This window comes from Erpetoichthys calabaricus, chromosome 17, assembly GCF_900747795.2.
Source record: "Erpetoichthys calabaricus chromosome 17, fErpCal1.3, whole genome shotgun sequence".
Lineage (NCBI taxonomy): Eukaryota > Metazoa > Chordata > Cladistia > Polypteriformes > Polypteridae > Erpetoichthys > Erpetoichthys calabaricus.
The window spans coordinates 34663792-34678097 of record NC_041410.2 but is presented as its reverse complement, the minus strand read 5'-3'; the positions used below and the strand labels follow the sequence as shown (position 1 = coordinate 34678097).

Below are 14306 nucleotides of genomic sequence, written 5' to 3'. Positions count from 1 at the left end.
TAAGAACATTTATTTATATAAAAATAATAATAATAATTCATTACATTTATTATATAGCACGTTTTTCATACAAATTATGTCACTCAAAGTGCTTTACAAGATGAAGAAAGAAAAAAGAGGAATATTAAAAAAAGATTAGGCAATAATAATAAGTAACAAAGAAGGATTGGTTCCTGCCTTGTGCCCTGTGTTGGCTGGGATTGGCTCCAGCAGACCCCCGTGACCCTGTGTTCGGATTCAGCGAGTTGGAAAATGGATGGATGGATGATGTATGAAGTACAACTCAAAGGAGGTTATGCTTAAGTTATATAGCATAGTAGTGTGGCCTCACCTGGAGTACTGTGTACAGTTTTGGTCTCCATTTTACAAAAAAATACATTGCAGTGCTAGAGAAAGTCCATAGAAGAACAACTAGACTGATTATGGGTCTAAGAGGTATGAGCTATGAAGAGACATTGAAGGAATTGAACATTTTAATTCTAAGCAAATGGAGTGGCTTGATTTAAGTGTTTAAAATGATGAAAGAAATTTGTGGAATGGATCACAGGTGCTACTTGAAAGTAAATGTTACAACAAGAATATATACAGTAATCCCTCCTCCATCGCGGAGGTTGCGTTCCAGAGCCACCCGCGAAATAAGAAAATCCGCGAAGTAGAAACCATATGTTTATATGGTTATTTTTATATTGTCATGCTTGGGTCACAGATTTGCGCAGAAACACAGAAGGTTGTAGAGAGACAGGAACGTTATTCAAACACTGCAAACAAACATTTGTCTCTTTTTCAAAAGTTTAAACTGTGCTCCATGACAAGACAGAGATGACAGTTCCGTCTCACAATTAAAAGAATGCAAACCTATCTACCTCTTCAAAGGAGTGCGTGTCAGGAGCAGTGACTGTCACAGAGATAGCCCTATTTATTTGTTTGCATTTCTATCTGTTTGGCTTTTAAGTATGCGAAGCACCGCGGCACAAAGCTGTTGAAGGCGGCAGCTCACACCCCCTCCGTCAGGAGCAGATAAAGAGAGAGAGAGACAGAGTTTGTTTTTCAAGCACAAATCAATACGTGCCCTTCAAGCTTTTAAGTATGCGAAGCACAGTGCAGCATGTCGTTTCAGAAAGCAGCTGCACAAAAGATAGCAACTTGAAGATAATCTTTCAGCATTTTTAGACGAGCGTCCGTATCGTCTAGGTGTGCGAACAGCCCCCCTGCTCACACCCCCTACCTCAGGATCAGAGAAAGTCAACGCAAGAGAGAGAGAGAGAAAGTAAGTTGGGTAGCTTCTCAGCCATCTGCCAATAGCGTCCCTTGTATGAAATCAACTGGGCAAACCAACTGAGGAAGCATGTACCAGAAATTAAAAGACCCATTGTCCGCAGAAACCCGCGAAGCAGCGAAAAATCCGCGATATATATTTAAATATGCTTACATATAAAATCCGCGATGGAGTGAAGCCGCGAAAGGCGAAGCGCGATATAGCGAGGGATTACTGTATGTCAAAGTTTTTCTTTTCTTATGTGGAACTCTATTACTTCAGGGTCCAAAATGCTGCTTTTTCTGGCAGATACTGTGACTCATTTTATTTTCTTAATTTTGCAGATTTACTTCCTGATGACCTTCTTCTGGATGAAGAGGTTGTCTCAGAGTATACACCACCGGTAAAGGGAAACATCATCTATAAGCTTTACAGCCTTGAAAATATACTTTTAATGGTTCGAAGTAATTTGCAGAAGCTCAAATCTGTCTCAAGAAAATCTTGTGCAAAACAGGTATTTTTTTGTTAAGCTAATGTAATGAATGCATGAACTGTGTTTTATATGCAATACCATTGATTCCAAAATGAACAAAATAAAATGCCAATTGTGAAATAATTATATATGCTGTACTTTTGCATGTGATCGAATTTGAGCAAAGTAGAACTAAAGATATTATGCAGCCTAACATCTACAATCAAGGAAAAGTAATAGACTGAAAATGATTAGGCAATAGGAATAGGTTTAGCCCACTGGTTTTGATTAACAGATGACCAAAGCATCATGAAAAGGGTCATTCTGAAATAAATAACACTGCTATTAAAAGAGACATTCAGAAATGTGCTGTTCTGAAAAATTGCATTGTGAAGTAAATATCGTCTATAAATATAAGGTCATTTTGAAATAAAATCTGTAGTAATAATAAAATGATGGCATTGTATTTTATAATAATTGGATGACTTTCCTTTATACATTTTTTTCAGAATTTGTTGACTCAAATGTTCTTTTACATGTGATTATTTCATTATTGCTGTTTTATTCATTTCATTTTGCCACAAAGTGCATTCCAAAGTGTCATCCACATTTACTGTTAACAATATTCACTACCTTTTATAATTTGTGTTATTATGTGAAAAATAACTTTATTTTCATTAAAATGAAAAAAATTTCCATTGACTGTATCTTAAGCCACAGAATATAGTACATTATAGGGAATTGAAGTTGTGCTTATGTTTTGCAGGCGGCACGCGTTTTCTGAAAGCTTAACTTTCTTATTTCTTACTATATTTGACGTCGCTACATATATATATATATATATAAAATCCAACGTCTGTCTGTATGTCTGTCCGCTTTTCATGAGAGAACTACTTAATAGATTTAAATCGTGTCTTTTTCTATAATTTGCTTGAACATTCCGATTGATTTTACGACTTCTCTCACCACACTAAGTATCATAGTTCGCTTGCAGGAACGATATATTCACTCTGATCCTAGACAGAGGCTGTGGGCTGAGGGGGAAGCATGGCGTCAGAAGTAGGAAGCCGGGCAGGTCCCTCCTCACTCATGTGCCAGCCTCCGTTTTAGTCGCTCTACCTCTGTGTTTTGGAGTGTACAGTAATCCCTCCTTGATCGCGGGGGTTGCATTCCAGAACCCCCCGCGAAAGGTGAAAATCCGCGAAGTAAAAACCGTATGTTCATATGGTTATTTTTATATATTTTAAGCCCTTATGAACTCACCCACACTCTTATAAACATTTCCCGCACAATTATACAGCATAAACCCTTTGTATTCTCTTAGATATTAGGTAAGATTCATTGAAATTTATGTATGTAAACACACTGATAATATACAGTAAAACCTAAATATTATTTTAAAGATATCACGCGTCTCCGATATCACATATGTTACAGCCATTACGACAGGCAGGCCACCAGCAATAAATATGTACAATGCAAGAAAAATTGTATACAGTAAAATGTGTGTACAGTGATACTAAACTATGTACATGTAATAAGTACTGTACGTAGAAAATTAATTATGTTACTAACCAACAATGACACGGTGACTTGTCCGATAACGATGAGTTTAATTTTACTGCACAACAAAGGAGAGCGTTACAGTTCTTCTAAAGGAGCCTCTTCAGGTGACTGTGTAGCACTGCAGTTGTTCTTCTTCTGGCAGTCTTCAATCCAGATCCCTAAAGCAGATTCCATTTGGACTACCGCCTTATTACATCCACTTACAACTCGTTTTGCACCCTGGTTAAAGGACACTGCGGCCATAGATCTTATATTCTTTTCCTCCTTTTTAAATAAAAAAGAATCGTGGACTCATTGATTAATGAGTAATGGCGTCCTGCAGCGGTGTAGCTGTTCCCTTCCTTCAACATATCCAAAACTTTTACCTTTTCGGAAATCGTTAGCATCTTCCGTTGGCGCTTGGGCACGACCCCTGAAGCAGTAGCAGGAGCACGTTGATGCTGAATGAGCGAGACAAGACTTCCTGGTTAAGGCAGCGGAATTGAATTCTGTGCTCCGTTGCTGAGCCAATCAGCACACAGGAACTTAACTGCGTGCTCTGATTGGGTAGCTTCTCAGCCATATGCCAATAGCGTCCCTTGTATGAAATCAACTGGGCAAACCAACTGAGGAAGCATGTGTCAGAAGTAAAAAGACCCATTGTCCGCAGAATCCCACGAAGCAGCGAAAAATCCGCGTTATATATTTAGATATGCTTACATATAAAATCCGCAATAGAGTGAAGCCGCGAAAGTCGAAGCGTGATATAGCGAGGGATTACTGTACTTTGCCGCCGCTTAGCTAGAGATACCTGTTTGCTTATTGATTTTTAAAGTTTGTCCTGTGGTCCTCTGGAGACGCCTAGTAATCTATAATCTACAAAGCGAGATTCAGGCAGCTGGTCAATGGTGGCGTGATGCACTTGGCCAAGCATACACTTCATTTACTTTGTATACTATATGTTACAATAAATCTGCATAGCTGCATGGGTTTGTGTTTTTGAAAAAGCCAATACTCTTGTCCATCTGCTTTATTGTCCTTAAGTGCACAATACCAATCAATGATCAGTGTTAAGCACTTTTTGAAGTTAAAAAAACAGAGGAAATAAACAAAACACACTACAAATTATCTAGGCTCAATTGATCGGTGATGCCCTTTATTATGAAGTTCTACTGCAATCTCTTTCAGACCAACACAACCAGGGACATAGAATGTTCATAGAATGTTCAACAGTAAGCAGTTCAAGTGAACTAGCAATGTTACCCCTGGTAAAAATACAAATATGGTATACTGAAAAGTACATAGTTGCTTAGTACTTCTGAGACATCCGATTCAACAATGACACTATTACCGAGGCACCTTGATTTACAAAACACAGCTTGTATGCCATATGAAAATTTCAGATGTTTTAAGCAAGCATTCCAGGATTAATTTTATTTTACATTACCCTGCTCTATTAATTTTCTCCATTACTGTGTACTTCATTTCCTTTTAGTTTTTACCAGTTTACATCCTACCTAAGGTTGAATATCAGGCCTGTTATGGTGTAGAAGTTGTCACTAAAGATGAAGCCTGCCGTTTATGGATGGAAAAGCTTTTACATTCAAAAACTAAGCTGTATGTAGGTAGGTCTATTTTCAGGTTTGTGTTCTGTGTTAATTTCCTGCTACTTTATTTCTTATTTAAAAACACCTTTGGAATCTGAAGTATTTTTATTGTCTCATATCTTGAGGTCGCTGATTTTAATTGTTATTCAGTGACAATAGAGAGGAGTTTCTTAAATATACAGTGCATCCGGAAAGTATTCACAGCGCATCACTTTTTCCACATTTTGTTATATTACAGCCTTATTCTAAAATGGATTAAATTCATTTTTTTCCTCAGAATTCTACACACAACACCCCATAATGACAAGGTGAAAAAAGTTTACTTGAGATTTTTGCAAATTTATTAAAAATAAAAAAATTGAGAAAGCACATTTTCATAAGTATTCACAGCCTTTGCCATGAAGCTCAAATTGAGCTCAGGTGCATCCTGTTTCCCCTGATCATCCTTGAGATGTTTCTGCAGCTTAATTGGAGTCCACCTGTGGTAAATTCAGTTGGTTGGACATGATTTGGAAAGGCACACACTGTCTATATAAGGTCCCACAGTTGACAGTTCATGCTTGGTTTGTGCTCTGACATGAAGTCAAAGGAATTGTCTGTAGACCTCCGAGACAGGATTGTCTCGAGGCACAAATATGGGGAAGGTTACAGAAAAATTTCTGCTGCTTTGAAGGTCCCAATGAGTACAGTGGCCTCCATCATCCGTAAGAAGAAGAAGTTCGAAACCACCAGGACTCTTCCTAGAGCTGGCCGGCCATCTAAACTGAGCGATCGGGAGAGAAGCGCCTTAGTCAGGGAGGTGACCAAGAACCCGATGGTCACTCTGTCAGAGCTCCAGAGATCCTCTTTGGAGAGAGGAGAACCTTCCAGAAGGACAGCCATCTCTGCAGCAATCCACCAATCAGGCCTGTATGGTAGAGTGGCCAGATGGAAGTCTCTCCTTAGTAAAAGGCACATGGCAGCCCACCTGGAGTTTGCCAAAAGGCACCTGAAGGACTCTCAGACCATGAGAAAGAAAATTCTCTGGTCTGATGATACAAAGATTGAACTCTTTGGTGTGTGAATGCCAGGTGTCACGTTTGGAGGAAACCAGGCACTGCTCATCACCAGGCCAATACCATCCCTACAGTGAAGCATGGTGGTGGCAGCATCATGCTGTGGGGATGTTTTTCAGCGGCAGGAACTGGGAGACTAGTCAGGATAAAGGGAAAGATGACTGCAACAATGTACAGAGACATCCTGGATGAAAACCGGCTCCAGAGCGCTCTTGACCTCAGACTGGGGCGACGGTTCATCTTTCAGCAGGACAACAACCCTAAGCACACAGCCAAGATATCAAAGGAAGTGGCTTCAGGACAACTCTGTGAATGCCCTTGAGTGGCCCATCCTGAGCCCAGACTTGAATCCAATTGAATATCTCTGGAGAGATCTTAAAATGGCTGTGCACTGATGCTTCCCATCCAACCTGATGGAGCTTGAGAGGTGCTGCAAAGAGGAATGGGCGAAACTGGCCAAGGATAGGTGTGCCAAGCTTGTGGCATCATATTCAAAAAGACTTGAGGCTGTAATTGCTGCCAAAGGTGCATCGACAAAGTATTGAGCAAAGGCTGTGAATACTTATGTACATGTGATTTCTCAGTTTTTTTTATTTTCAAAAAATTGGCAAAAACCTCAAGTAAACTTTTTTCACGTTGTCATTATGGGGTGTTGTGTGTAGAATTCTGAGGAAAAAAATGAATTTAATCCATTTTGGAATAAGGCTGTAACATAACAAAATGTGGGAAAAGTGATGCGCTGTGAATACTTTCTGGATGCACTGTAGCAAAAAATTTTTTTCAAAGCTACCAGTCCCATCTTGTGGTATTATGCTTAATTTGAAAGTGTTCATTTAAAAAGTAGTGGCTCCTAGAACATAGTGATTCTACTGCTGTTTTAAAATAAATGTAATTAATTTTACTGAAAAAAGGTTTTTGTGCATTATTTAATGTTTTTTCTTGGTTTTTCTCCTTACCTTTCAGTGAAGTCCAGTTTACTCTGTTGTTGTAAAAATAAGCACTTTAGATTATTTTTCAATTATGAATTTATCCAGTATTGGAAAATGTGTATTTATTCACACGACTATAAATTAGTGTGGTCTGTCCTGTTGACCTGCCCACTGCTGGTTATAGCTTTCTGCCTATTGCTTCCCATGTCCCTGTAGAGGAAAGATTTGTTTTATTAAAAGATGCTATTTAATCCAAATTCCTCTCTGGTTGTTCATATCATATTACACCTTTTATGATCTAGCGTTTTATTAACATTATAAACTCAGAAGATATTAATAAAAAGGTATCTTAGAGCTGCTGCATGTCATCTGGTAGAGCATCATATGGTATGTGCCAGCATGGATGGAAAAAGTTTGGGTATCGGAAGCATACAGTGAAATCTAAATTTAAAGAACATGCAATAAGCATGAATGTATTTTTTTTTTTTTTTTTTCTTGTAATAAGTATGGAATTTCCCTAATACCAAGTTCTGTTGCTAGGGCACCCTTTACCGAAGTTATAGATCATAATAACCCAAACCACTAATTTGCGTCATTATGAGCTTAGTGACGTTAAGAAAAGTATAGACTGCACATGACTACTACTCTTATAGTTAGCATGGTATAATTTTATAAAAGTTTTCTGTAGTTTTGAATAGCTGCTTATTTTTACAGCAAACAGCAGTCTGCTCCTTACAAGACATTTTCTTAATTTGTGGTGATATTACATTTGTATATACTCCCTCCAAGTTCTTCCACTATTTTTTTCCACTGTGTTATTTTTGACACTGATTACACCTCTAGTTTTCACCTTTACACATTATCTAAGTGCTACTGTTTCTAAATAAGAAATATTAAAATAAGTATTTTGTTAAATATGCATTGTATAGAAATGCTAGTTCATTTGTTTGTATGTAGCAGAAATGACTATTGTGGTGCTTTTTTAGGATGTTAAACCTTTTCTGCTGTACTGTCTAACACACCTAACTAGGTAATACTGGTAATAGAAAATGCAAACTAGTAATAACATTAAAACCCACATTAAAAGAGCTCTCAGATGTGAAATGTGATCCTTTTGTAACTTGTATACATGTTTCTCCTTACCTTGCCTTTACAGTCTGTCTAGGTTTGAGACATTCTGTCAAAGTTGAGGGTAAAATTGATGTACCCTGTACAGCTTTAAAATGAGAAGTTGACCGCTCCAAGATGCTGGGTCAATTGATGTGCCTAGCTGAAGCGAATGTGGCATCTATTTGTATCTTTTTTATTTTGCTAAATAATTAATTGTGTCAGTTTGTTTTGCTGGATGTTAGTAAGCCCAAATTCTTTTCTCTTCTTTGTGTCCTTTAGTTGCGTGTAGTGTTAGTGACAGATGCATAAATCATCACAAATGATTAAAGAAACCACGTAATTCCATTTTACTCCACTAAAATCAGTACTGGCTTATACCATATTACTCAGTGGAATGCCAAAAAAAATTGGTCCTTGGCCAATTAGCCACACCATTTCATAAAAGTATATATCTTCATGTGTACCAAGTGATCTAATAATTGAGAAAGCAGGAACACCACACACATGCTGTATTTTTCCATCTATAATCTACAGAAACCCAAGCAAAAATATCAATCCAATTAAATGCATTCATTAATCAATTTTTCCTTTTCCCAGCATTTTTTTCAGTGTATGTGATTTTGAACAAATACAATCTGCACATGATTCTGACATTAGTGTTGTTTCTGTAATATTGAAGCTGAGTTAGTGCTGAAAACAAATTATGGATCACTTTAAAACTACTACAAATCACAGGGCATGGCACATTATTGAAGTTCCTTCATTTAGCCAGAGACCCCAATGTGTCAATATACTGAAATCTGAGTCTGACCTTAAATTAGAAATTTTAGTTGCCTTTAAAATGTTTTCCTGAACTATGTAAAGATTTTGTCACTTAAAAATTAATAACCTTTGTGTAATAGTAAGAATAACTAGTAAGCTAACACTGTAGCAAGTTGGTGGGCTTTTACAGTTCTTTTTTTACATAATGACTTTTCTGAAGTTCTTTCTGTGATGAGTGACATGATTCTTTTGAATTGTGAACTAAATGAGATTTTGAATTATCTTTAGGTAGAAAAGTATCAAAATGCGCAATAAAAAGGGGAAGCCTGATCTTCCTAAATGCAGTGACATACTTGTATACATAGACATTCTTGTTTAGTTTAGTGTTGCATATCAACCTGTTTACCTTTAGACTATAGGATTAAATCTTAATCACCAGAGGAAACTGAGGGCGACATGCCATCATCACCCAGAAGCCAGCAAATCTCGGAATTGGAACTGAGAATATAAAAATCTGAAAGACTGTTAGTGATTCATAGATATGTTAATGTCAAGTTGCATAAATACTCGTGTAGTTTAATGTCTGTTGTGATTAGTGTATGTGTTTTACTGTAAATGTTATTTTTATAAAGTTATGCTTTGAGCCTACATACTGAGAAGGGTCTATCTGCCTGCCTGTCTTGTAACCTCTGTATCCAGTTCATCGTCTTAAATACTAGATGATTTTACCAGAAGCTTTGGGGGCAAGGTGGAAGCCAGCACTAGTCTATTAAACTCACATTGAAACAAGTTAAAGTTTACACTTAACTTCATATGCAGGTCTTTGGCTGCAAGGGGCAATGTGGAACACACAAGGAAAAAACTATACTTCATGCTATTGTACATTAATCTTATTGTTGTTCGTTCTATGTATATTTTTACAGAGACAATTTTTTGTTTTTGGTCATTTCAATTTAATAAAAAACAAAAAAAAACTGCTTAATCCCGATTTGGTATGCAGTATGCCAGAGCCTATCCTGGCAGCATCAGATATGAGGTGCGGGACCAACTTTGTGTGTGTGTGTATGTGTACCAGTCCATTGCAAGACACGAGCATTGGTCCAATTTGTAATCCACAATCATCCTGTTATGCATATTTTTAGGATGTAGAAGGAAAGCCCAAGTCTGCAGAGGCAGGTGTACATAGACATGGGGTAAATATGCAAACTCCATCCAGACAACGACTGGTAATGGATTCAAACCTGACGTACTGGATCTGTGTGGCAGAGGTGCTAACCTCTATGACGTCATGCCACCTGTTAATAAATCATTTACCCAATGAAAATTATGATGTAAAATATGCAATAAGTGTGGCCTACAACCATGGAAGATTGTGGGTTCGCTTCCCAGTTCCTCCCTGTGTGGATAGCGCTTTGAGTACTGAGATGGAATGTACAATTTATTTGCAAAAATAGAAAGTTGTGATGAATTCAATAGGAAAGATACTGTTAAGGTGAATGAATACATAGGACATGGGAATACATGTGCTTGGATTGCTGATTTTAAATAGATATAAGTGATGATATCAAAATTGAAAACATCAATAAAATAACTTAAGAATTATTTTGAAGAAGTAGAAAGGGAAGGAATCTATGAAAATTTGCAGAAATTAAGTTAAATGTCAAAAGTGATTATTAACGTATATAGTAGAATATGTATAATAATATACCTCATTGAAGAAATAAAGGAAAAACCTTTCACAAATATGAACCTGTAATAGTGCTACTTAAAAATATGAACTGTGTTGCAAAATTGTAGGATATTTTAATAAATATAATTTAGCAAGTTGATTGCTTACTGTGTGCTAAAATAAAACGCCACAATCTTTACTCTTATTAACTACTTCTGATTTCTTTTAAATTCACAATACAGGTTCAGTTGACTTATAACTTATTCCATTTTTTACAATTATTTGTTTGTCAGTTTACCAGTTTAGTAGGTTTTCTGTTTCACCCATCAATGGCTAATTAATAGATACCTGGTTTAGGAGTAATTTCAAGTCTTATCTTAAACACAAAAGTTACATTTAAAGCACTTTCTTGTTTAGTCATTTTCTAAGATGTCTTTTCTGAGCACTTTTTTGACTTCTGCTCTGTTGCAACCACTTATTGTGTAACTTCATTCACAACTCTGAAATGCTTTTAAGATACTCCAAAGAGAGCCAGCCATATCTCAGACTTCTGACTGTTGTGTAATCACTGACTAAATCCAGGCTCTGGCTTTTCTGTATTTATCTTGGGTGTGTTTCTGTGTAATGTATGAACAGGCATAAAGCTTAGAATGAGTTTTAACAAGCTTTTACTTTTTATGAAGCATGCATTTTTACACTGAAAACAATAGATATGTCATGAAAAATTTTTCCTCTTCATTGTACACCTTTGTTATCTGCGTAAAAATTAAATATTTTCTAAAGTAATTTAAGCATCCATCATGTCAAAGTACAAGGCTGGAATAATTCTGTACTCAATTGCAGTTAATTTTTGCCTCATCAGAGTCATAGTAAATCATGTGCAGTATTATCCAAACATTTTTATAATATTTTGCATTTTCAAGAAATGGATTGGAATTTTAAAATAAATATAAATGGGTCATTGCTTTTGGGGCAGAAATGCTCTTTCTAATTAGGTAATATGGATCAGGGTTGTTTGATCCGTCCAAAACTGAAGTGTAAACACTGCACCAATTTATGCCTTGACATGCACTGCAAACTCCTCTAATGCTACCCTGTTTCCCTCCAATAAGTAATGTGATGGTTTGTTGTTAAGTTTACCCAGTATAAAAACATTCTAATTTTAAATTGCAAGAAGACCTGATGCAACTTGCAGAGTGCTTATGCTGGGCCTTTGTGGTTGGTTCACCAAACCAGATAAAAATATGGACTAGTATTTAACATGCTTTAAGATGCTAATTAGTATCGGTAGATAAGAAATATATATATATATATATATATATATATATATATATATATATATATATATATATATATATATATATATAAAATAAAAAAATATATACTCAATGTCAAATATACTGGCCACAAAATGTACACTCAATTTTAAACAGTAATAAGTGAAGTCCAGAATCTGTTTTATAGTAATAAAATAGTACAGAAATATTGCCTAATCATAGGTTTTTGTTTGTTTTTATTACATGTAATATAGGCTTTCGTGTGCCGAGCTTATAATTGAAAGCATTATAGATTTAAAAATAGTCGTTTTTTCATATAAATTAGCTTACATATCACAAAGTAGTCCTAAATCTTTGCTGTACAGGTGTATCTGCCTCCTTTTAAGTTCTTATTTGTTGTGTGTAATAAATGGGTACGTGACGTTAAAGGTAGACGGGAGTACAGATTTGGAGGGGATCGAATTTGTAAGCAGCAGCACAGGGTGAGCCTATTGCATATACATTTCAGTGTTCACCGAGACTAATTCAGATATAGTGTAGAATTTTTTTATATGTTATTATTTATTTATGTACTCTTTGAAGTGATCAAGATTTCTTCCCTTTCAGAATCATGTAACAAATTTGAGAACTTTGGGGGGTTTTTTGAATAGCAAATGTATACCTATAGATAAGCAAAAGTACTCATGCAAAGCCATTAGACTGGATGAGGTTTAATTATAGTGTAAACATGGCTCCTATGGTTCAGAAGCATTGATTCAAATTCTATGTAGTGTAATCATGTCTAATTTTCACTGTTACCATAGACATGTCTACTGTATCCACAGTTTTATCCTGCACTTTACCACAAGTGTGTACTGGAAACTTTTATGAGTTATGACAGGAATGAGACTGCTTCTTTGCTGTTTGTGGGCACTGAAGTTTTCAGTAGAAAGCGGAGTATGATCCACAAGATGTATTGTGTGCACCCCAATTTATACAAATTAAAAAAATTAAAAACTTTTTTTTTTTTTTCTAATTTTTTCCATTGTTATTTTTCATATTTGTAGTTGAAGAACTTAACATATTTGAGGGACATTCTTAAGGTCTGTTTTTTTTAACTGACACCAAGAAGTAAATACTAGTAGTATAAACACTTTATAAATTTGGTTATTTATTTTACAATTTTTCTAATTTAATGTTTTTCTTTTGATGACAATTTGAAAATTGTTTAGTGTAGACCAAACTTGGTAATAATGATCTTACCATTATTGTAAGTTAAAGGTTTTTTAAATATGTACAGTAGTTCTCATGCCACACTATGTAGTTTTAACTGTAAGTTTTATTTACTTTTAGGTCATATTGATGTTTTCACATCTCATTTGTTTATGATGGAAGAAGCAACAGATAGACTTGCTGAAAAATGTGAAAACTTTAAGTAAGTTCTATTAATATAGTATTCAGTTCACATTTTTTAAGCAAAAGTGCTCAGTCATTGCATTGTATCATTTGCATAAAACAGGAAATTAGTTTGAAGTAGGGGTGTGTGATATTGGCAAAAAAATGATTTCTCTATTTTCTGGGACTTTGACTCTATTTTGAATTCTTTAAAAACATGTTTCTAAAAGGCTTCTTAATCTACCTTGGTCTTGATAATAGGTAGCTTACTAATGGAAACAACAATTAAGCTGAAGTAAAATAACACAAAAACATTACAATCACCATTCAAAGTATTACTGAGATCAAACAGTTCAAGTATGAGTAAACCATTTCAAAGTGGGCTACAAGGTTTACACAAAAAATTGCACTACGACCATCAAAACTATTGTAATGAGAGCATTTTAAACAGACACCCTTAATATAAACAACATATAAATCCAAAAGAAATGAAATACTTGAACTACAGCATTTGAATATTATAATCTGGATTCACATAAACTGCTCAGCTGTAAGGTGAATTGTGCAGTATACAAGCAGTAACAAAAATCTAACATACTCTACTATAGTGTAAAAGTCCAAATTACTCTGTCAAATACTGCACAGGGAAAAAAAACACTATAGCATTTGTAAACAAGTTCTGTCATATTTTGCACAAAGATACAAAAAAGCACAAACCTATACATTTTTTTTTTTCTTTTTTGCTTCCTCTGATGTGACATCACAAGGCAAGGAGGCAGGGATCTGTACAAGTGCTTTAAATAATAATTAAAATAATAAAATTGTGCTTTGGAATTGAGGACCCCCAACCAAGATGGCTTGCGAAATAAAACGTGCCCAATAGGCATACGCTTCTTTTAGAAATAAAAGAATCAGTTTGAACGAATTAGTAATTTGGGACTCTCCACTAGATCAATTTCACTTCACAGATGGTGAAACAAGTGAGTTGTTGAGCTGTCTTTAGTGGCAAACGATTTTTAGTTTGTAGATTGCTGTCTTTTAAGCAATATAAGTATTTACAAAGCCAAACCACCTCCATGCGAGTGATGGTGAGCCAGGTTTGGCAATTTAATCTAACAATGTAGATTGTTAGATCCTTTGGTGCTGTTTGCCCACTCAGATTTAGGCAGCTACTCTAGCTTCACTTATGGTGTGCTAACCGTGAATGCACGCACAGTAGTCTATCCTGTTAGGTTACATGAGACAATGATT

The 14306-nt window shown here is 35.7% G+C and overlaps 1 protein-coding gene across 1 annotated transcript in view; it reads left to right on the top strand.

Annotated features, from left to right (window-relative positions):
• Positions 1-14306, top strand: part of ice2 (interactor of little elongator complex ELL subunit 2) — a 69213-nt gene that overhangs the window by 34333 nt on the left and 20574 nt on the right. Inside the window, exons 10-12 of the mRNA XM_028823116.2 lie at positions 1600-1769; positions 4768-4897; positions 13014-13095. Of these exons, the coding sequence (XP_028678949.2) occupies positions 1600-1769; positions 4768-4897; positions 13014-13095 (382 nt within the window). The remainder of the gene's footprint in view (positions 1-1599; positions 1770-4767; positions 4898-13013; positions 13096-14306) is intronic.